This window comes from Alnus glutinosa, chromosome 10 (assembly GCF_958979055.1).
Source record: "Alnus glutinosa chromosome 10, dhAlnGlut1.1, whole genome shotgun sequence".
NCBI lineage: Eukaryota > Viridiplantae > Streptophyta > Magnoliopsida > Fagales > Betulaceae > Alnus > Alnus glutinosa.
Genome location: NC_084895.1, coordinates 3636283 through 3659593, shown reverse-complemented (window position 1 = coordinate 3659593; position 23311 = coordinate 3636283). Strand labels below are relative to the sequence as shown.

The window sequence follows — 23311 nt, the reverse complement described above, 5'->3', positions numbered from 1 at the left end:
AAAGCTATTATGGAGTTTATCAAAAAGTAGTTTGGCTTCTTAAATTTAACAAAAATTTAAGAGAAGCTGATCCTAATGTTCTTAATGTTCTTTAGTAGATCAATTAGAACTCGTTTGAAATCGCGATAAAGAGCTTAAAAAGTATTTTTAATATATAAAAAAAACCAAAAAACACAACTTCGAAAATAAAGCTTTTTCTAAAATCCTTTTAAAGATATAAAAACTTCTAGAGATTAAAGGAGATTAAAGGTAAGGGATGTATGTCTTATTAGGTACTACTTTAAATAAAGGTTCCTTTCAAAGTACTACCTTTTGCGAAAAAAGCGTTATTAATACTTATTTATTTTAATTTCTAAATGTTTAATTTTAAATGCTTTAACTCCAACAAATGATATTGCTGTGGAAGTTATAAATAGATAAAAATACTCAGATATTTTGTAAAAATATATATATAAAAAAAAAAAAAAAGAAGAAGAAGAAAAAGAAAAAGGCATGATACAAAGGTTTAGAGGAAGGAGTGTAACCATTAGAGAATCATGACGTTGAGTACACTAAAAATTAATTAGGCGGCCCTAATGACTCAACCCGCGACGACATGTTGATAATGAATCCTTTAGGATCACGAACAAACTGGGCGTAAAAATATGCGAGGCTGCAAAGTAACAAGTGAGAGACAATTATTAAAACCATGAAAAGTGCAAGAAAAAATTATTTTTATAAGTTCAAGAAAGGTTTTTAATTACAAATTTAATTCCTCATGAAAGATTAAAAAAAAAAAAATTGTGTTTGGCTAAACCATTTTTCACTCAACCTTTTTTGTTTTCTCTCCCCACAAGTATAGCTAATTAAGGACGATTTACTAGAGTCAGGGATAAGGGTTCTTGAATGTTTACTTCATTTTTAGTAAGGGAATGTTTGCACAAAATTCTAACTAGTTTGATTAACGATTTAAGTATACATTTTCAAACCTTTTTTTTTTTAAAGAAAAACCAGTTTTTTTATTAAATTAAAAAATATATATATTTTTAAAAAATGAAAAACCAGTTTTTGATTATTATTATTATTATTATTATTATTATTATTATTATGTATAAATTTTGGTTATTTTATATCTTTTAATAATTTTTTTAGTTTTTATTTTATTTTAATAATTGTATGAAGGGTGTTTTTGTCATTAAGAGGACATTGAAACAATTGGTAATTTGAGGGGACATCGACAATGTGGTGGTAGTTTGAAGGGCTTATGTGTATTTTTCCCTTTGAAAAATACAATTAAGCGTTTAATAAAATCGCGACGTAGTATTTAAAATCGTAGTTTATTATTTAAATCGTGCATTTTTAAAAACGCACATCATTACCTACAATTTGAAATACAAATTTTTTCTACATTTTAAAACCTTAATTTTTTTCAAACGCATTTCCAAACAATACATTTTTTGTAATTTTGTTTAAAATCGTATTTTAAACTTGCAAAATTATAAAAAATCAATCAAACTCTACAATCACCCTATACCAAACCCAAGTATTGATAGAAAGGAAAACTTATGGCCCTCTTTTGTCCCACAAAAGGTGATGTGGCTTATAAAATCATTATTGCATCAAAATCTAATAGTGATCAATTATAAATTCAAGATAAATGATCCCTACACTCATTTCTCACAACAACCCCACAACAAGCTGACGTGGCTGGTAATATTTTATTATTTTTTTTTGTTTTGTTTTCTTTTCTTTTTGTAAAAAAATAATAAAATATTACCAGCCACGTCAGCTTGTTGTAGGGCTGTTGTGAGAAATGAGTGTAAGGATCATTTCTCTAAATTCAATGGTAATTTTAATAAGTCACATCACTTTTGAAGGATAAAGAGGGAGACAAAAGTTTTCTTCCGGCATTACTTTACAAAATCCACCTTTACTTTTGTAAGCCATTTGTTTTCTATACGACTAGAAGTAACATGTTAGTCCAATTGTTATTGGCCACCTTTTTTTTTTTGTTCTTTTCTAATTCAATACGAAAGGGTTATAAGTATCATTCTTACTCTTGATTTAGAAAGAAAAGAAAATGGAGGATCTTAAAATCAAAATACAATGCATAAATACAAATAAATGATAGAAAATAAGTTAAATAAGTGATACAATCGTCTCAAAGGGTAGCATTAAGCAGTTAAAGAAGCAAAAGAAACACATATTAAGACAAGATCAGGCTTACATGTTGTTATAAAATTAACAGCATGTATGCTGTTGTGATGTGTCACACAGGGAGTGGACCATCAAAGAGTGGAGTAAATAGAACCATTGATGTTTTTTCTCCCACATGGTTTCTCTTCTGATAATGCCCTTCATAGCCCCCTTCACCATCTCTGGTTGAATACCATCTGAAGACATCAGAATCCGGCCAACCCGACGGCCTCGTTCTGGCCAGGGAACTGCCAGATCCCGAGCATCATTTGTCTGGGAATGGCCAGATCCCGGCCAGGATTCGGCGAATCTGACCTGGAACTGCCAGATCCAGGCCGGTTGGTCGGGATCTAGCAAATTTGTCTGGGAACGACCAAATCCCGGCCAATCGGCTGGGATCCGACGAATCTGTCTAAGGAACGGTTGGAGGTGGTGAATCTGGCCGAGGAACGACTGGAGGTGGGTTGGGTTCTACCGAACCTGGTAGTGGAGAATGAGGTGTGTTGGGAGCATTTTCATCTCTAGCACAACAGTATACATGCTATTATAAAAATAACGGTATGTAAGTTGGATCCATTAAGTCGAACTTATTTGAACCCCAACATAAAAACTGTAACAATCACTAGAAAAAGCCTCAAGCGATAAATGCACTCTAAAAGTCCAAATCAAAGACAAGAATTAATAGTATCAAGAGATTCTAATTCAAGAAGGTCAATTTGAAAACTTGTAAACAATTAATGGCGCTATTAATTGCACTAATTGGCATTGAGATGTTAGAGTACGATTTTGTTTTGAAATTGTTTGTCTTTATAGGAATTATTTTATTGAGATGTTAGAGTAATCTTTTGACTATTAAACAAATTGTTTCTCTGAGTTAAATGTCGTCTAATGGTTATTCTCTTTACTATTCCTGAGTCCTGACTGTTTTTCTTTTTATTTCTTTTTATCAATTGATTGTGGGATTGTTTATTTGCTTTCCATCATGTATTCATTTAAATATATTATATAGAGAGGGAGAGTATCGGGAATACTTAAGCACGAAGAAAGCTTTCTATTACAAAAGAAAATAAGGAAATTAGTTTAGGTATTTATAGCATTTAAACTAAAATATTTGATTTATAGTATGTCTAGAATTGCGTTAAGGAACTTTAAATGTGTTTTTAGTACATAAAAAGTGGTACCAAGCAAAAATCCGTCCTTTTGTTTACAAAACTTAAAAATTATATTTTATTTTTGCTTAAAAATTATACGTTTTCTAAAAAATATTTCAAGTTTTTTTTTTTATTGTCAAAAACTATATTTTCCAACGCAATTTTAAGGGAAAATTGCACCGTTGGTCCCTGTGTCGCTGACGTAGCATTTGACGGAATCTGTTAAAAAATTTAACAGAATTTGACGCCAGGGATTGATTTGTAATTATTGCATACCATGAGGACCTCCCAGTAATTTTTTAAACCATAGAGAGTAAAAAATAATTATGGCATACCACAGGGACCAACGGTGCAATTTTCTCCAATTTTAAATAGGCTCTTATTGCAACTTCCATAAAACCTATTATATTATCTAAATGTATGAATAGAAATCCTAAATACCCCTGAAACAGATTCATTTGATCTTCTCTAAACTAAGAAAATACCAAGAAAACCAAGAGTGTTACCCTAAACCTAGTGAAGCATTTATGCTTCCCTTAACATTATTTTAATACAAAAAGACTATTTCTTTTCTCTAGCATATAGTAAATAATGATGAAAGTCATTATGGAGTTTATCAAGAAACAGTTTGGATTCTTAAATTTCACAAAAATTTAAGAGAAGTTGATCCTCATGCTCTTAAGGTTCTTTAGTAGATCAATTAGAACCCGTTTGAAATTGCGTTAAAAAGCGTAAAAAATACTTTTAATATATAAAAAAAAAAAAAAAAAAAAAAAACCAAAACACAACTTTGAAAATAAAGCTTTTTCTAAAATCCTTTTAAAGATATAAAAACTTATAAAGGTAAGGGATTTATGTCTTATTAGGTACTACTTTAAATAAAGGTTCTTTTCAAAGTACTACCTTTTGCGAAAAAAGCATTATTAATACTTATTTATTTTAATTTCTAAATGTTTAATTTTAATTGCAAATTTAATTCTTCATGAAAGAGAAAAAAAAAAGTGTTTGGCTAAACCATTTCTCACTCAACCTCCTTTGTTTTCTCTCCCCACAAGTATCGCTAATTAAGGACGAATTACTAGAGTTAGGGATTAGGGTTCTTGAATGTTTACTTTATTTTTAATAAGTGAATGTTTGCACAAAAGTCTAACTACCTAGCTTGATTAATGATTTAAGTCTACATTTTCAAACATTTACTTGAGATTTTTTTTTTTTAAAAAAAAAAAAAATTATGAAAACCTTTTATCGTTTTTCGAAGTTTTAATAATTACAGATTAGGGGTTTCAAAAAAAAAAAATAATAATTACAGATTAGGGGTGTTAGGGTGTTACTCTCTCTCTCTCTCTCTCTCTCTCTCTCTCTCTCTCTCTCTCAAAACATTCAGAAGCTCAATATCCAGCCTACTCTTTATTCTTTGCCCCTTGCAAGGGAGTTTATCACTAAAAAAAGTCCGTTTGAATTTGTAATTTTGAAATGTACCATTTAAAAAATAGAGATTTCAAAGTGTATGATTCGAAAATGTAATTTAAAAAATACAATTAAGCGTTTAATAAAATTGCGATATGGTATTTAAAATCATTGTTTATTATTTAAATCGTGCATTTTTAAAAACACAACACATTGCCTGCAATTTGAAATATAGATTTTTTTCTACATTTTTAAAACCGCAATTGTTTTTTAAACGCACTCCCAAATGATACACTTTCTATAATTTTGTTTAAAATCGTATTTTTAGCTTGCGAAATCATAAAAAATCAATTGAACTCTACGGATCACCTTATACTAAACCCGAGTATTGCTAGAAAGGAAAACTTATGTCCCTCTCTTGTCCCACTAAATGTGATTTGACTTTTAAAATTATTATTGAATTAAAGTCTAATAATGATCAATTTTAAATCAAATGATAATTTTAAAAAGTCACTTCATTTTTTAAGTAACAATAGGAAGACAAGAGTCTTCCTTCTAGCATTACGTTATACAACCTACCTTTACTTTTGCAAGCCATCTGTTTTCTATATAAGTAACATGTTAGTCTAATTGTTATTGGCCATCCATATTTTTTTTTTCTTTTCTAATTGAATACTATGAAAGGGTTATAAGGAGTATCCTTCTTACTCTTGATCCATAAAGAAGAGAAAATAGAGGATCTTAAAATTGAAATACAATTCATAAATACAGATAAATAGTACAAAATGAGTTGAACAAGTGAATCAAGTGATACAGTCGTCTCAAAGGATCGCATAAAGCAGTTAAAGAAGAAGAAGAAAAAAAAAAGATATTAAGACAAACTTATTTGAACCTCAACATAAAAATTGTAACAACAACTAGAGAGAGTAATACTAATTATTAAAATCCAAGTTTATGAAATGTTTTTGAATTTTTTTCTTCCTCTTAGCAATACCAAGGGAGAAGGGGAAGGGGAAATACATCAATCTCTACAATACAAAAGAAAATACAAAGAAAGCTTTTTCTCTATCTCTCTCTCTCTCTATGAAAGGTTCTAGATACATGGAGAGAACTTTGAGCTTTGTTTCTGGTATCTAGTGGAGGATGTTTTGTTCTCCCAACCTTAAGGTTGTGAAGCTATGGTCCCTCCCGGAGTTAAATCTGGTGAGTCTAGTATTTTCTTGTTATTTTGTTTTGGTTTTGTTATTGTTGGTGCAACCAGAAGGATTCTCAGGATCTGGCCTATGGGAAAGGCGAATGCCGGTGGGTCTCCGGTGGAGTTGTGCTTTATTGCTAGATCTATAAGTCTCGGCTGGGTGTTCGTCGACATGAGCTTTTCTTTGGTGGTTGCCGGCCTCCTCTGGTTTCGGTAGTCACTCGACGGAGCTGTGCGGTTCTTTCTTGCGCGGCGCGTGCTAGTACGCACCGGGGAGTGTCCTCCCTGGGTTAGCGCGTGAGGGTCACCGTTTGCTTTTCCAGTTTCGTTTAGTGTCGATCTGGGCTTTTGGAGGTCGTTCGATGCTGGAAGGGTTCCTGGAGTAGGTGCGTTTTCTACACACCCTGAGCTCCGGCGGCGGTTCTCTTGGTGCTGGTTCCTCTGTTTTTTCTGTTTATATTTATACATTCTTGAATCTTTGTTCACAGTCTACCTATTAGTAGCTGCTTTAAGCCAGGATTTTTCCTGACTTAGTGGATGAAGTTTCTTTAGCTTTATTCACTACAATGGCCTATGGGCACTGATGTAGCCTTCATGCAATGTTCTCAGCCTTCTTGCTCTTGTATTTGTTATGTGGCTTTGGCCTTGGTGTATTCCCCTTTGGGGTTTCTGTTCAGCAATGAAATTTCAGGAGCTTGTTAAAAAAAAAAAAAATACATTATTTTTTTAAATTTTTTTTTACGTTTTACCTTTTCTATTTTTTATTGTTTATTTTTATTTTTTAATGAAATGTTTGTGATCGAGAGTTCGTGAAAAATAGCTACCATCTATTTTATGTGTCAATTAATTATTTTCGTTTCTTAATGAATATAGTTTTGGATATTGTGATATCGGAGCAACTTATGGTCCCATTTCTCTTTCTAAATAACAATATTGAAAGATCCAATATCTAATGTCAATAAAAATAAGGACAAATTTTCTCCAAATTGAGATAGAAGAATTTTTTTCAACACAATCTATTAAACTAACATCAGATCAAAATGCACGTGATTTCCACATTAATTTATAAATGCTATTATGGTTCCTATCGGGCCATTACTTGGCTTGACCCGCCGTCCATTGATTTTTTTTTTTTTTTTTTTTTTAACTATTGTATTTTAAATTTTTCTCTTAACTCTTTGGCCTTGTTTAGTTCACGGAATAAGTTATTAGAATGTAATGACTATTCTATTGAAATAACTATTTTTTTATTTAGTAGGAACCTATTTCTTGGAATAGCTATTCCATGAGAATAACTATTCCCTTACAAAGAGGAATAACTATTTCTCTCATTTTTTTTTAGAGGAATAGCTATTCCTAAGGGAATAGACAACATTTGTTTTTTTTTTTTTTTTTTTTAAAAAAAAAACTTTAATTTTTTCAAACTAAACTTGAAAAAAAAAATTAAAATTTTTTTAAAAAAAACAAAGAATTTAGATCAGATCTGTCACCCACAGATCTAAGATCCAATATATATATATATATATTTTAAAAAAAAGAGAGAAGAAAATATGTGGATTTTTTTAGTAATTTTAGGTCAATTCCAATTGTAGTATATGTGTTGTCACCAAATTAAGGAATTGGAATAATTATTCCATTACACTCTTCTTTATTCTCAGTAATAACTATTTCTTTTCCTAATGAAATACCCATTCCGCGAACCAAACGAAGCCTTTAAGTATTTATTTTATAGCTTAAGGGTTAGACTTAGACATAAATTAACAATTCAAGGGGTTGGGCTAAAAATTCTCTAAATAGCCCAAGATTTTTTTAAATATATACATCCTAAATAATAATTACCAAAAATATATGCTCGGGCCGAGCCAAGTTTCACTGAACCTAGGCCCTGCAGGAAGTCTGATTGGGCAACGAAAAAGTGACCCAGAGAGAACTATGGGCCTAAACACCAGGCCCAAGCCTTGAAAAGGTTGGGTTGGGCTAGCCCATCTCACCCAAACATAGACCTTTATAGCTAAGCAACATGCTTCCCAAATACGTCAACATGTTTCCCATATGAAAAACACTAATCAACCCTTACAAAACTGGACAAGACCGTCTCTATTTTATGTTGTTTCTTCCGACGACATATATAATGCCACGTCATATAAAATTACAATACAACATATACACCATTAAATTTATAAAATTTAAGAAAAATTGTACTATTGGTCCCTGTGGTTGGACTAAATTACAAATCATTTCCTCTAATATCAAAATTAATTCAGAAATCCCTCTGGTTGGCTTAATTTATAAATCGCTCATTGGAGTCAAATTTCGTTAAAAATTTTAATAGCTTCCATAAGGCGCCACATCAACGCTTATAAGATAGCGACACGTGTCGATCATAATAAAAAAAAATATAAATCTACTTAAAATATAAATAAATAAAACTAAAAAAATTCTAATTATTATTTTTTTTTAAAAAAAATTGAAAATAGAATAGATTTATAAAAATTAATCTTAACTATAAAATGACTCTTCTTTGTTTCACAAAAGTCAGCAAGCAATAAATGGCGATTAAATAATGCAAAATCCACATTGTCCAGCACAAGTTGAAGAATGTATGCACATATATAAATTTAAACAAACTAGAAGATATCATCAAAATTGTTTGGCATAAAATATCTTACTCTGTAACAAGGCCTTGGGAGACAAGCCTAAAGGCATTGAAAACTGAGATATACTCCCCTTACATAAACATCATGAAGTATGGCTGATGATCGTCTCTCACAAATCTATAAACATTATGATGCCCGGATTGTTCAGATAAAATTGTCTGTGATATTCTGCACTTGTCTCCTCTGAAAGATGCTGTAAAATCTGCAAGAATGAAAGAGAGTAACAAAAATAAGTAAGTCTTGGGACTAAGCTACACAAACATGGCAATGCTCACAGATACTTAAAACTTTTGTCAAAGAATATTCCAAGATATTGAAAAAGGCAACCTCTTCTGTCTGATTGCCCCTAAATGCCTAAATGTTTATATAATTTTGTGGGCAAAAAATAATTGATTCAATCCACATAATAAGGCCAAAAGGCCACCAGATTATAATCTGAATCCAAAAGACAAACTAAGTTTGCCGTTCCCCAAAAGATGAACATGGGTTCAGAAAGAAATTTGATTTTGATTTTTTAACTAATCAAAGAATTTCATTATATCTCTTCTAAGATCGTTTTCTATTTTATGCAGTATTTTGTAGGAATAAGAAATACAGAGATAGAGGAGAGAATATATGTTTTCTTCTATAATAACTAACAAAAGAGGCCTTCGAATGACTAAATATAAATACTGAAACTTCTCTTAGCATATCAGCAAGTCACAAGACACATCCAACATTGCAGAGGCAGTCACAATGACCTGGATCAACAAGCCTGGAGTTAAACTCCTTTAACTTGAGGGATCCAATCAAAATAGAAACGTTTAGCTTAAATAAAGCCGAGGTCCTATATTCAGAAGTAAATAGAAAAGATGTTCATAGGCCATGGTTAATTAAGCATAATATACTTATTTAAGCTATCAAAGGATGGGTTGATAATTTGTAAAAGGACAAAAATTAGCTACAAACTGGTTTGTAGCTAAAGGCTATAAATAAACCGGTTTAATAAGTTGACAAGTGTCATAAAACATGTGACTTTAATAAACTTTAACGGTGTTAACTTTCCCATTTTTTTTTTTTCCAATTAATTGGCTTTCACGTGATGAGCAAGAGTTTAGTTGTGAGAGATTTTTTTTTTCCAAGTTTTTTCTTCACAGCAGGTTCGTGATGGTTCTTAACAGCAAGTTTACTTGATGGTTCTTTCATGCTCAAGAGTATTCCTTTTTTTTTTTTAGCTAATTTTTGTCATTTTCTTTTCCAAGTTTTTTTTTTTTCTCCCAGTAGGTTCGTTGATTTTTTTTTTTTTTTTTTTCTTCCAGTTAGGACAGTTCAGCAGGTTCTAATTTTTTTTTTTGTCCTAAATGGAGCAATTTTTTGTCCTAAATGGAACAATTTTTGTCCTAATTAGGACATTTGTCAACTTATTAAACCAGTTTGTAGCTAATTTTTGTCCTTTGTAAAATTTCTTAAGCCAGCTAGAGATATGTAATGCTAAGAAAATTTCAGACCCTTTCAGAACTAAAAAATATGAAGTCTGTGTTGGGTTGGGATGGGGCTAACTCTGGAACATTTTGAGTGAGACATGAATGATGAAGATGTTGGTCCACCATTTGAAAATATAAGCTTCTGGGTGACATCATTATGTTGCTTTCATTTCTACAAAATTTGTATGTTCTGGCTAACATTATCCAGATTTGACTTTCCATGCTATAATTACTTGAGCTATTGAATGATGGGTTGATACTGGTAAAGTTTTTTTAAGCCAGCCAGAGATATGTACCGCTCAGGAAATTTCAGAACCTTTTCGAACTGAAAAAAATGAGGTCATGACGCATTGGAGCTGACTCTGATCATTTTGAATTTTTGAGTGAGATATGAATAATGAAGGTCCACCATTTGAAAACAAAAGCTTGTGGGTGACACCATTATGATGCTTTCCTTTTAACAGACTATGTTCTGTCTACCGATATCCAGATATCCAGAGTTGACTTTCTTTTATCAAATAATGACATTAAATTTTTTTATTCTTTCTTAACCCATGTTCTTATAAAAAACTAGACACTAAAAAAAAAACAAAAAAGGAATACTGGACTATACTCAGCATTTCTGCATGAACATACCTGAGGCAGTTTCTGGCGATAGGCAACATCCCTCGTATACAGACTGTTATCTGCCATACTGCTCAGAAGAGTTTACCTATATAAGATTCCAATCTAAGCAAAAGAAACTAAGAAAAATGGCACTTTGCAGAAGGGTATATCAAACTAAATATATGCAAAGAAAAATTTTATTCAGATGTAAACACCAGGATCATACTTGCAGCACAAATGCAGGGCACAAATTCCGACTCACCAAGTCACAAACTAATTTCATGAAATACTTCCAACAAAATACATGTTCAAAATATTTCAACTTCAAATAAATGAGCAAAGATTGCAATATAACAAAAGCATTGAAGCAAACATCCTGGGGCTTCTAAAACTGATGCTTGGACAAAACATACATTCAGAACAAATGTTTGGTAATGGACAAAAAGAAACCAAATGCATATTATAATGTATAAGCTTTAGTGCGTGTGTGTAGGCTTCTGTTTCCTTTCTCGTTGTTCCCCATCATAATGGGGCTAAATGTTTGGTAATGGGAGAAGAGACACTATAGTGAGTCATTTATATGCAGAACAAACTTAAGGCCCACAAATAGAATCTCTTTTCAAAGCATCCGAAAGGGGGATAGATTAATGAAGTAGAAAGCTTTTCTATAGTCTATTATCCCCTATCATTATTGTGACCATCTGTTACTCAGAGATTCTCTGTTACCCATCCATCATTTTCCTAACTTAGCAGCAAAATAGTAGTTCAACCTAGAATTTGTTTATACTTTAACTAATGCTGGAAGATGCTCTCTGAATGTATAGACTATCCTCAAACATCTCATGCTATAGGTACATGTGCTTGTGCCAGAATTAAAAGAAAAACTTCCTGTGCTCTTTATAAATAATAAAACCAGTCATTTGCCTTTCTGTTCACTAAGCATCATACATATAGAAATAGTACTTATCGGATTACATGTTACGTTATAGTCTTTGAATCCATGCATATAAGCCTCTAAGTGTAGCTGTGTAAGTTGTAGGGAGAAATAAAAAATGATCTCAACAGAAAAAAAGAAAAAAGAAAAAAAAAGGAAAAAAAAAAAGGAGGGGTACTAATGTAGAACGCCATTGGAAGAATTACTAACATTTTTGTAATATTCGGAATTTGTAAGTGTAGGATTCTATTTCTACATATTTAGGTATTTTTAGAGTTTCCTGGTAAAATTGAAGTCCTTATATAGTAGCATATTAATTAGGAGTAGTTTACAAATGTTTTTCCTTGCAAAATAGGTTTCCTGCAGTATTTAAATTGCCCCCAAGGAAGAGTTCCAGTGTTGCACAATTCACTCCCTGCCCTTCCAACCTTGGCTTCATCTCTTCTTCCTTTTTCTTCCTATTCGGGTTCAGTTCTGGTTTTGTAAAAGTCACTCCCTGCTCTTCCAACCCGTGCTTCCTCTCTTCTTCTTTCTCCTTCACATTCTGCTCCAGCCTCTCCTTGCTGTTTTCGGCTGCTTCTGGATAGAGGAACATGAATTCTTTTGACCTGCCCAAATTACCCTTAATGCCATGTAATATTATTGGCACCTTATCCCACACAAACTGCATCTCTAAGGTCTCAAAATTCCAGCGAATGGGCCCCAAAATTCGCAACCATTGAGTGCCTAGCACCACTTCATAATCTTCCAATTGCAGAATATAAAAGTCTATGGTAAAAGTCATGCCTTGCAATTCTACTGGAACTTGAACACACTTACTGGGACTATAGATCTTTTCCCCTGAGGCGATGGTCACATCCATCCCTCCGTCCTCGGCAGGTTGTAAGTTTAACATGCGGGCAAGGGATAAACTCATGAAATTATGAGTGCTGCCCGAATCAATGAGTACTAAAAACTTTGACAGCCCAATCCTCCCATGGTCACGTCTTCATGGTTTTTGTGGGGTCCTTACCGGTAATGGCATGCAAGGAAATCTTCGGAGTGTCCTCCTCCTCTGCCTCTTGTGCTATCCCATCCCCATCTACATCTTCTCTCAAGTATGCCTCAATCATGAACAGCTTCTTGCTGCGATGCCCGGGACCAAACTTCTTGTTGCACTTGAAACAAAAACCCTCTCCTTAAGTTCTTCTGGTGATAACCTCTTGATGGGAAGCAGTGGCTGGCCTGTGGTGCTCCGGGGGGTTAATGGTGGTCTCCGCGCGTCCGGATGAACGTTTTTTCCAAGAGCCATGTTATGGGCCTCATAGACCCTTGCTAGGCCGATGGCTGAAGTGAGAGTAAGGGGTCGTCCAGCAGTGACGTCCGCCTTGATTTCCTCCTTTAGGCCACTTACAAAACAACTAACTTGTTGGCTTTGTGATAAATTTCCTATTTTTGAGAGTAGGGACTCGAATTGGGCTTGGTAATCCCTTATACTTCCTTCTTGCTGCAGTTTGGTTAGCTCTCCAAAGGGATCATAGAATTGTATAGGCCCGAAACGTGCAAATACCCCTTCTTTCTATCTCCCTCCCTTCCCGTAGCAGAATTTGGAACCAAAGTTGGGCCTCTCCCTCTAGATGGAAAGAAGCCAAAGCCGCCTTGTCCAACTCGTGGGTTCCTTGGAACCTGAAAAACTGCTCAGCCCGGCAAACCCAGCTGGTCGGGTCTTCTTCCCCATTGAACTGAGGGAAATCGAGCTTGACGTGGTAGTGACCGAAGGCATGAGGCCTTTCTCCTCCCTGGAAATCTTCTCCATCTCCTGCACGTGGTCTCCTATGCCAGTTCTCCCCTGCATCACGTTGGTCACGGGCTGAGATCATCTGAAAAGCTTCAGTAATCCAAGCCATAAGCTGCTGGTTTTCTGCTGTAAAGGTCTGCACAGTTTGCTCCAAGCTGCCCATGTGTCCTTCCATGGCTTGCTGCTGGTTTCTCTGTGTGAATGATCGTGTAGCTGGCCTTGCTTACTCCGAAAAATTTTGGTAGGCCCTGCTGCTATTGTTGCGGGAACGGCCTATGGTGAATAACCTGCCTCTTCTATAATTTTTTTTTTTTTTGGTTTCTTTTGAGGGAAACCGGGCCTCAAGGTTTAACAATTTCTTGTTAAAGAAAGGGGAACCTAGCTCTGATACCACTTGATGCAATCAAATAGTAAAAGAACAAAGGAAAAGGGATAAAGGTTACTTCGAGAGAACCGTGATCTTCAATGGCTACTTCGAGAGAGCCTTGATCTCTAAAACAACAAAAAAGGTCTAGGTTTGATAATAATTCAGCATGCTCTTCTTTGAATAGGGTTTACACTTATATAGAAGACGGCTAGGTTATAAGACATAACCATTAGGTCTAGCCGTCATTACATCATGCAGAAAATAAACTAATAAAAAATACATTCCTTATTAGTTTAAACACTTAAGGAAATAAAATATGGAGAATTATACTCCTTATTCCAGCCGGCTGAGAGCTGCTTGGTGGCAACGACATTGCCACCTAGCCCTAGGAAAATCTGAACGTATCACACTCCATAGAGCGTCTTTCAAAATCATAGCACTATAACCACTTCCCCAAGAGAGCTCAAGTAAACAGGAGTATATTTCGAACCCCCAATACCCCCTCAAAAAATGGAGAACAAACCTTACTCCAACCTACCAGATGAAGTTTGAACTCTTCACCAATACCACCCCATAGTAAATCCCGTCAAAACTTCTCTATACGATTAGTAACGCTAGAAGGGAGTGGAAAAAGAGACAAAATAAGTAGGCAAATTAGAAAGGGTGTTCTTAATCAATGTAATCATGTCACCCTTATAAAAGTACAACCGCTTACAGCCAACCAAACAACGATCAATCTTCTCAATAATGCTATCCCAAATAGATTAGCCTTATAAGAAGTTCTCAGAGGAAGACCAAGATACTTCATATGCAAGGAAGACACCCTACAACCTAAGATAAACGCCATATCTTCTACATTATTGTCATTACCAACAGGGGCCAGTTCCAATTTACCCAGGGGTGAGAGGGTGGTTGCAAGCCACCCCTGTGACAGTGGGGGTAGCCGTGAGCCACCCCCTCTATTAGTGGGAGTGTCCACGAGCCACCCCTTGTGAGTTGGGGAGGTGGGGAGTGGAGATTCACCTCTCCCACCTCTGTTGAAAGAACGACCTTCACCCCGTGGAGGCTAACCTCCATTTTTTTTATTTAAGTGAAGGCCAACCTCCACTTGTTATTGTGAATGAAAGACTGAACCTTGTTTTCATAGTAGATATTCACTTCAAAAAAATGAGCATGTGTTTTCAAAACATTTTTATATGAAGGTGGGGGAAATTTTCTAAAACTGTTCTGTTTTGTTTTCTAAGAAGTGTTTTCAAAAATAAAATCTAAAAAGTGTTTTCTGTGGGGCCCACAACTGGAAATTTGTTTGGAAAACTATGTCTGAGAAGTGTTCTAAGCGTTTAAACAATGACAACATTTTTTGAAAAGAGTTAACAAACATGCTCTTTGTTCCTCAATAATAATCACAACTAGTAACTCACCATTTCAATCATTTGAACTTCATCTCTACCATGCAGTCCACTCCCTATTCCAACTCTAGCAGACTAACCTCTAATCGATTCTTGTAAACCATCCAAACATGAACAGAACTTCTCCCTAAATCCGTGTCATTTTCAATGCCATTGCAGCAGCCAATTCCTACCAAAACTTGCTAGCCAAACAATCTCATCTCTTCCACTTGTGAACCTTGAACTCCAAAAGACATGGACCCTCTCCTCCAGGTGATAGAAAGCGAAAACCACACAGATTTACCATCTGAAATGCCTCCACAGAAGTCCTTGAGATTATTATTTTTTTGCTGCTCCTCCAGACCCGCTTTGGGCTGAACATGCACCCAAACTCTTTCAGCAGGTTCTCTCATATGGACACAATTGAAATTGCACCAGCTTCATGAAAGGGCTCCCAAAGACTGCATATGCAGATCCAGCCAGCTATTGCATTTGTTGAAGTTTTGCTCAATTTTTCAACAAGCCTTAAGACAACATTCTTAAATATGTCTATTTCTGCCAGTTTATGTCAAAACCTGATATTGTGCTGTAAATGATGAGATCAACTAAACATGGTAAAGCAAGACATCTTCTTTTAGTCCTGGTGAGTAAAATATCTGCAAGCACCGGATATGGTGAAATCCTCTACATAGAGCATTTTAAAAACACAACCAGGCTGGCCACTGTTGACAATAAATCCAGCCAATCAATCATTACTAATCATCAACTCAAGCCACTCCCCATAGCTTTTTTTGACTCTTCCCAACCTTGGGAGAATTTTGAGATATGGTTGAAACCCCATGACGCACAACAACAAAGGAAGATATTAAATTGAGGGATTTAGCTTGCAGGTTGCATTATGGTGGGGAGGACATGCAAGACACCACATGGGATCAGACAGGGTTCCACCTTAGTGGGGCCGCCCAGTAATCCTTGGCATATATATATAGAATGATTACAGAATCCACCTATGCAACTTATAGGCAAACAAATATACAGGATTCACTCCATATATCAACTAAAACAAAACATGTAAGACTGCAACAATCAGACAAAATGCCATTCTTCTGTCTGGTCTTAAAACTAAAAGCAGCAGCTCAAATTCTCACGTCTACCATTGTAATTAAGCTTCGAAGAACCTTTTTACTTAGAAAATCTCAGAGCCACTACATCAAGTGTAGAATTAGTGTAGATGAGGCACAGGTAGGTGCATAATCTGACGATAACGAACCCCAAGAGTGGAATATTGATGGCCTGCAACTGTAACTTGGGCCTCAGCTGTTCCAAATAAATCACCACTGCCTTTCAATGCACAGATCCTGTTAAGTCCAATCTAAAAAATAATTCCATTCATGTATTTGTCGTGGGGATCAAGATGTCAGTTCAAAAAACATAATCATAATAATTTTGAAATTAAAATCCTACACTATGCAAGCAATTCAGTATGGAACCATAAGAAATGAGGAAATTTTTAGAAGCCTTAAGATACGTGAATCAGGACTGCTAAGGTCCCAAACAGAAAAGACATCACAAAATTTGACTGAATAGCGCATATAGGACTATAGTGGGGGTACTTAGAATGAACACAGACATGCGCGTGCACACACACACACAGTACTGATATCAATTACCATGCAGTTATGCACACAGAGAGAGAGAGAGAGAGAGAGAGAGAGAGAGAGAGAGTACCAATATCAATTGCCATGCAGTTATGCTGCGGAAATTGCTTGATACCCTTCATCCTCCAGAAGTTTTGCTATTGAAACGTCTCCTGTCTTCACAATTTTCCCATCCTCCTAAAAACCATGAATTCATATAACTACTGTGATTATACGGGGCTGTAGAAACAGTTTTAATAAGCTGTATACTAAAAAATGCTTCAATAGCACTAGGACTGACTTGGTACAGGAACTAAAATACCATTTCTAATCCATATCAAAATAACAGGTTAGGGTAATCTGATACATGAAGTGCTGAAATAATTTTTTTTTTATTTTTTATAAGCAAGTAGAGAAATATTATAAAAAGTGTAAAAGCTCCCTTAAGCATACAGGAAGTATACAAAAAGGACACCAAAACAGAAAAAGAAAGAAGAAAGAAAGAAAACAGAACCCGCAAATCCCAAAAACAGGAGGAAACCTGAGCACCCTAACAGGAACCAGAGCACAAAACCGAGAGAACAATACATCACAGCAAGAAAGTGCTGAAATAATTTAGAGTTCACAAAATCATATTAGAATTGTAATGGAAAACCCTTATGTTTCAATACTGTTGGAACCACCCCATTCTGCTTTCCATGGAACTTTGTAAATCCTCTAGAATTTCACCATTGCTTTTATTGAGCCATAGCAAAGACCAAAACCTAGAGCTGCTGCTTTGAATGGTTGAGCCAAGGTTGAGGTCAACCAAGGCCAACTTGAGGGTTTCTGCAGCCCATCCCAACCTTTATGAATTATTTAGGCTATAGTTAGTATAGTTTGAATGAATTCTGCTAAATTTTCTTAACCAAACCATGCCATTTCATGCTAACTTCATAAAATTTTAAATACATGCAAGTCAAAGACTCATAGAATGGCCACGTAAAATTTTATAAATTATTATTATTTTTTTTTTTCTCTCCAACAAGATAGGGAGAGGCATCCACTCGACCCAACACCCCATTCCCTCACAGCCAACCCCAAACCTGAAACAATATTAAGTAATTCTTCAAGATCTTCAAATGACTTACCATAACATGGACACATGCAGGCTTTATAGCATTCAAAAGTCGTTCATAATGAGTAATCATCAATAAAGAATTCTTTGGAGTCAAAAGCCTATTCACTGCATCTGCTACATCGCGAAGTGCATCAACGTCCAGTCCCGAATCGATTTCATCCAAGATGGCCAAATCCGCACCCAGAACCTGCATACGAAAAGGCATATTACTACAAGAGAGATGGAGTAGATTTATATAACTGAAGATATAAAAGAATTTGCGAGTTAAAAAAAAAAAAATTCAAATCATTGACAAACTGTACCAAAATTTTGGTACATCTTTCCTCTTCATGCTTAAAAAAGGTTTGTAGTAGATTAGTTAATTCAAAAACAAATTTGTGTCCAACAACTGGAAAGAGAAAGTCCAGTACGCAAGTTTTCCAGAATTATTGGGTGGGTTCATTTGGCAAAACTTTTTAGAAGGTGTTTTTTTGTTTGAAAGTGTTTTGATTTGACATAAGGTTAAAGTAGTTTCAAGTGTTTTGTGTTTTGAGTTGTTTGTTAATGCTTTTACTTTTCTGGTAGAAAGCAAAAAACTTGGACAAAAAGTGTTGCCAAACAAACCCACTCATTTTAGTAATGTTATAGGAATAGCTCTAGTAAAAATTTTATATCCAAATCAGAGGTAGTTTCTCATCCAGCAGCTAATAGACCTGCTCCCATACATGTTTGCCATTTCCTCAGAAAGTTCAGACAGTGTTGAGGAGGCACTGGCTGAGGAGCCAGCCGCAATCAGCTATTCTTGGATCAAAATACCCACAGTTTTCCATGTGCACCCAAAGCAACATAAACTAATATATGACTTGATAAATGAATGCCTAAGTCCAATAATCCAAGGCCAGCGACATGATTCCTACAGCAGTAATCCAGTGTATTTAATCTTTCCCATCATATTTTCAGAAAAAGCATGAGTATATATTTGTATTTATCATATCTACATCATTTGAAGCTTTCTAACTCCAATGTAGTGCCTTAATCTCATTCAATTGCAGTAAAAAGTAACTTCGCTAAAATCGTAATAAATTAGCTCTTAATATATAATGAGACCCAATAGTTATAGTGCTCAAATGTTTAGTAAAAAAAATTCCAATACCCATCTAATCAGGTCAACTTTGCCTGACTAGATCATGCAAGTACAAAATTAAAAGAAGAAATCCATGACGGCATTGGCTAAGTATGGTTTTCAAAAATAGGCCTCACATGCAGAAGGACAAAACATGTTTTCTCTTTCTCTGCCTACCATCAAAATACAAATATTCTAACCCCAGAATATATGAGTATAATGGGGAAGTTAATCGTTAAAAGTAACATTTTAGTTAAAATGACACGAGAGAAGATAAAAAGATTTATGTTCATACTGCAAGTTGTAAAATTTCATTCCGCTTCTTTTCACCACCACTGAATCCTTCATTAACATTTCTATTAAGAAAGTCTGCCTTCATCTTCACAAGTTCAAGTTTGGGAAAAATGTAAGCATAGAACTGCAAGGACAAAACAATGTCAGTAATTGAGTAAGCCAGGAGCCATCACCTGACTACTTTGAACAAAATGTTCCATCTAATTAATCAGAAACAGTAAACTTATATAGTCATTTAAATTCAACAACTCACAAAGGGGTATAGGAAAATAACATTAGTATATCAAGAAAATCCACCTTCTCAATATATACATGTCTAAGATCCATATTTGGTCAGCCAAACAATCATAATATGTTCTAGAAATGTTGATAATCTCATTATACATAACAGGGAGACAAGACACTGCCCAACTAATATTTTCTATGATTTACGAGGTTTAACCAAGGAGAATCCCAAAAAATTCCACAAAGAAAAAACTATAACAGCCATATGTTGCAGCTATTGTCTCATGTCTAATTTATCGGACAAACAAGTTAGTAATTATCTCCTTCCAGTTAAAATACTAGAAAATTTTATACAGTATTAAACTATTAAAAATGTCCTGAAGAAAATATGGTTGTAATAATTCAACTCAACTCAACTAAGCCTTAATCCCAATTAATCTGAGGTTGGATATATGATCAACAACTAATCGGGGTTTGCCACATGAAATACATACAATAAATTCCAATTTAAAGAATAATTACTACCATCTGCTTCTCAAGCTTCTGCAATAACTTCTTTTAAGAGTTTGTGAGGCAAGTTTATAGATATCCATAGATTAATATGCTCCCAGTTAAGCAGTAAATAGACTTTTTTTTCTTTTTTTTTTTCAGGCTGCGGATAATTAATATCTCAGAAGGTGAAGGTGTTAAAACTTAGTTCCGCAAAGCAAACCTGACCTATTAACTTCTACCATAAGTATTTTCTGAGTAATAAACCAGGTCATAGAATGATAGACATATATAACTGAAATGACATGCAATGCGGATAGAATATTAGAATTTCGGAAAACAATTACGATAATAAAACAAATATGAAGGGACTTGCTGGTAGTTTTAAACCTCAATTGGTCCAAGCTCCGGCTGACCAAGTTTTCTTCTCTGAGCATTATAAGCCATATTCAGAAAGTCAATATTGTTCACGCCTGGAATCTCAATGGGGGACTGGAAGCTCATAAAGAGCCCAGCAAGTGACCTCTCCTCTGGTGCCATGTCCAGCAAGTTCTCCCCTTTGAACACAACACTCCCTCCAGTAACTTCATAATCTGGATGGCCTACAAGAACCTACAGCATTTAAGATGTCACTGAGAATTTTTTGTCATAAAGAAATAAGGAAGCAGTCTAGTATAATAATTTGGGGATAGGACTTTGTATAATATAAACAATACCCAAAACGTGCTAAAGTTTCAAATGATTTGATTTATGGTAATTTTCTTTTTCCTCAGGGGGTATAATTGAAATGTAACATGACATCTGTTAGGAAACTGATAGACGGAATTATTTGAAATTCTGGAAAAACCTATGGAACTAATTGAAAAAATGAGAAAAGAAGCGATTTAATATTGACCTATATTTATATAAGGGAAAAATACAATTTACTACCCAAAGTTCCTGTTCTAAACTCCCTCAATTATAATTTTTACGATAATAGTCTCAGATTTTTTTATTCATTTTACAATCAGATCCTTTCATAAGATTTTCTGTCAATTTCCTAACAAGTCATGTGAATTGTTAACTATACGTCTAACAAATTATTAAAAAAATGAAAAAGAAAAAATGCAAAAAACATAACTTTGGGGGTTGAGTGTCAAGATGAGTGCGTGATTTGACCACCTTCAAAACCCCCTGAGGGGAGAGGGGGATTGTTGTGGTCCAGCCACCCTTTAAAACTCATGAAAGGTTGTCCAACCACTCCCAAGAGAGGGTGGCTCAATGACCCCCAAGATAAGGGCGGTGGTCAGACCACCCCTCAAAACCTTCTTAGGGGGGGTCGAGCCATGCTTACAAACTCTTGAGGGACGGTTGGACCACCCCCTCAATCCCCATTTTTTTTTTCCCTTTTTTTTTTTTTTTTTTTTGTTAATAATCCTCTAGGATACAATGGACATTTCACATGGATTCTCTTAAGAAATTACCCAAAAATTTCACGAAAAATTCTGATGAAAAAATGACTAAAACCAGAGACTATTATTTAAAACGGAAAAATCAAATTTGGTCTCTAGGTTTTCTTGTGATTTCAATTTAATCCCTAAGTTTTCAATTTTGACAATTAGATACTTTGGTTTTCCTCTAGTTTGAAATAGGTCCCTTGGCCTACCGTCTAATTTAAATTAACAGTATGACATGTCAAACCAATCAATTAATGTCATATAGCTCTTATTTGGCACGTCATGTTCCATGTGGCACATGCAATTAGTATGCAACATGTCAAACGAGAGCCTCGTGACATTAACTGATTGGTCTGACATGGCATACTCTTAATTAATTGAACGATAGATTGACAGAGGGAAACATTTGAAACCAAAGGAAAACCTAAAAACCTAATTGTTAAAATTGAAAACCTAAGGAATAAATTGAAATCGCATGACAACCAGACTAAATTTGATTTTTCCCTATTTAAAGATTAGAAACTGAGCAGCATTATGAAAACAGGGAAAAACTTAAAAGTAGTAAATTGTATTTTACCCTTTACATGATTCGGGAGAGAATCCAACATTCTTCTATATGCAAAATGTATTGAGAAATGAGTTAAAGTGAGCAATACGCAAAATCAAAGTCAGAAGCTTCACCATTTCTCTACGTAAACTTCTTGTACCTTTCACATTTTACAACTGCTTGTTGTTCATGTTCTTTTACACTTGGTTAAAATGCTTACCTTTGCCAATGTGCTCTTCCCAGAACCATTCTTGCCCATAATCGCGTGAACCTACTCACACACCACACCGCAGCAAACAAACAAATAATTCATAAAAAAAGAAATTACAAAATTACAAAAATAAAGAAGAAAGATAAAAAGATCAACGATGGGGATTAACCGACCTCTCCTTCATAGATGGAAAGGTTAACGCCTTTGAGAATTTGTTGCCTGGACTCCGTAATTACGGCCGTCAGGTCTTTGACTTCGAGCAGTAGCTTCTTCTTCTCGTCTTGCCTGCCGGAAGTTTCCGCAGAATCAATGGTGGAGAGTGAGGCGGAGACCGCCGTCAGATACAGGCGGTGGTTGGAGCGGGCGCGGGAGCGGAGGGCAGGATGCGTAAATTGGAGGAAATTCGGAGGCGAGAATCTAACAAATGAAGCAGAATAAGAAAGAGAAGAAGAAGAAGAAGAAGCTAATGGAAGAGTGTAGTGGGAGCAACGGAGGGGAAGAGCCATGGGATAGAAGTTGAAGACGACTCGGTGTTGGGGGAGAGTTGAGGCAATGCACTGTGTTTTCTGGATTTGTCTAGTTGTTTAGTTTTGTTTAAAGCGTCAAAATGCATAAATTGTAACGTGTTTACCATTTTATGAAAAACGTAATTGGGTTTTAAAATTGACAAAATTAATATTTATATTTTATCAATTTATCAGTTTATTCTTTTGTCGTTTAAAAATTTAAAGAATTTTTTGTCACATATATAAAAATCACACATTTTTTTTTTTAGTGAAAATTTCATGATTTTATTGAAATTATCAAATAGTAATACTCTCAAAAATTATACTATCATGAATAAAAGCGAGATAGTCTTCCATCCATATTATACCTATAAAATGTTACCACATATACAAAATAACACCTTGACACATAATAATAATAACTTTAAAAAAAAAAAAAAAAACAAAACAAAAACAAACAAAGTGGCAATGGAGTGGCTCTCCCTCTTTGCCACCTAAGGGTGGCTAAACCACACTATTACTTATTAGACTACACCTAAAAGAGGGTTCGGACGTGATTGAACCACTCCCTAACTTGGTCCTAGAGAGTTTTTTAGAGTGATTGGATTACTCCCTAACCTATAA

At 34.8% G+C, this 23311-nt stretch overlaps 1 protein-coding gene across 4 annotated transcripts; it reads right to left on the bottom strand.

Annotated features, from left to right (window-relative positions):
• Positions 1 to 8519: 8519 nt before the first annotated feature.
• On the bottom strand, positions 8520 to 22786 carry LOC133880324 (ABC transporter I family member 6, chloroplastic). 4 transcript variants are annotated; one of them, XR_009902237.1, is made up of 8 exons: positions 22355 to 22786; positions 22191 to 22241; positions 20378 to 20599; positions 19275 to 19397; positions 17888 to 18064; positions 16849 to 16955; positions 10685 to 10777; positions 8520 to 8787 (listed from the first exon to the last, which is right to left on the bottom strand). XR_009902237.1 is itself a non-coding variant. In XM_062319273.1 (7 exons), the coding sequence occupies exons 1-6, from the start codon at positions 22685 to 22687 to the stop codon at positions 16869 to 16871; spliced, it is 993 nt and encodes a 330-aa protein (XP_062175257.1). In that variant the 5' UTR covers positions 22688 to 22786; the 3' UTR covers positions 16048 to 16492; positions 16849 to 16868. The 4 variants fall into 4 exon arrangements, 1 of the variants encoding a protein (XP_062175257.1); XR_009902236.1 differs by having other exon boundaries at positions 10685 to 10760; XR_009902235.1 differs by having other exon boundaries at positions 10685 to 10742.
• Positions 22787 to 23311: the final 525 nt, after the last annotated feature.

Bases quoted from the DNA above. Each gene is read 5' to 3' on its own strand.
- LOC133880324 (XM_062319273.1), bottom strand. From the start codon at position 22,687: ATGGCTCTTCCCCTCCGTTGCTCCCACTACACTCTTCCATTAGCTTCT. The intron at 22,242-22,354 runs GTCGGTTAATCC...GTGTGTGAGTAG, and splicing joins TTTCCATCTATGAAGGAGAG to GTTCACGCGATTATGGGCAA. The intron at 18,065-19,274 runs GTATGAACATAA...TTTCGTATGCAG, and splicing joins ATGAAATTTTACAACTTGCA to GTTCTGGGTGCGGATTTGGC.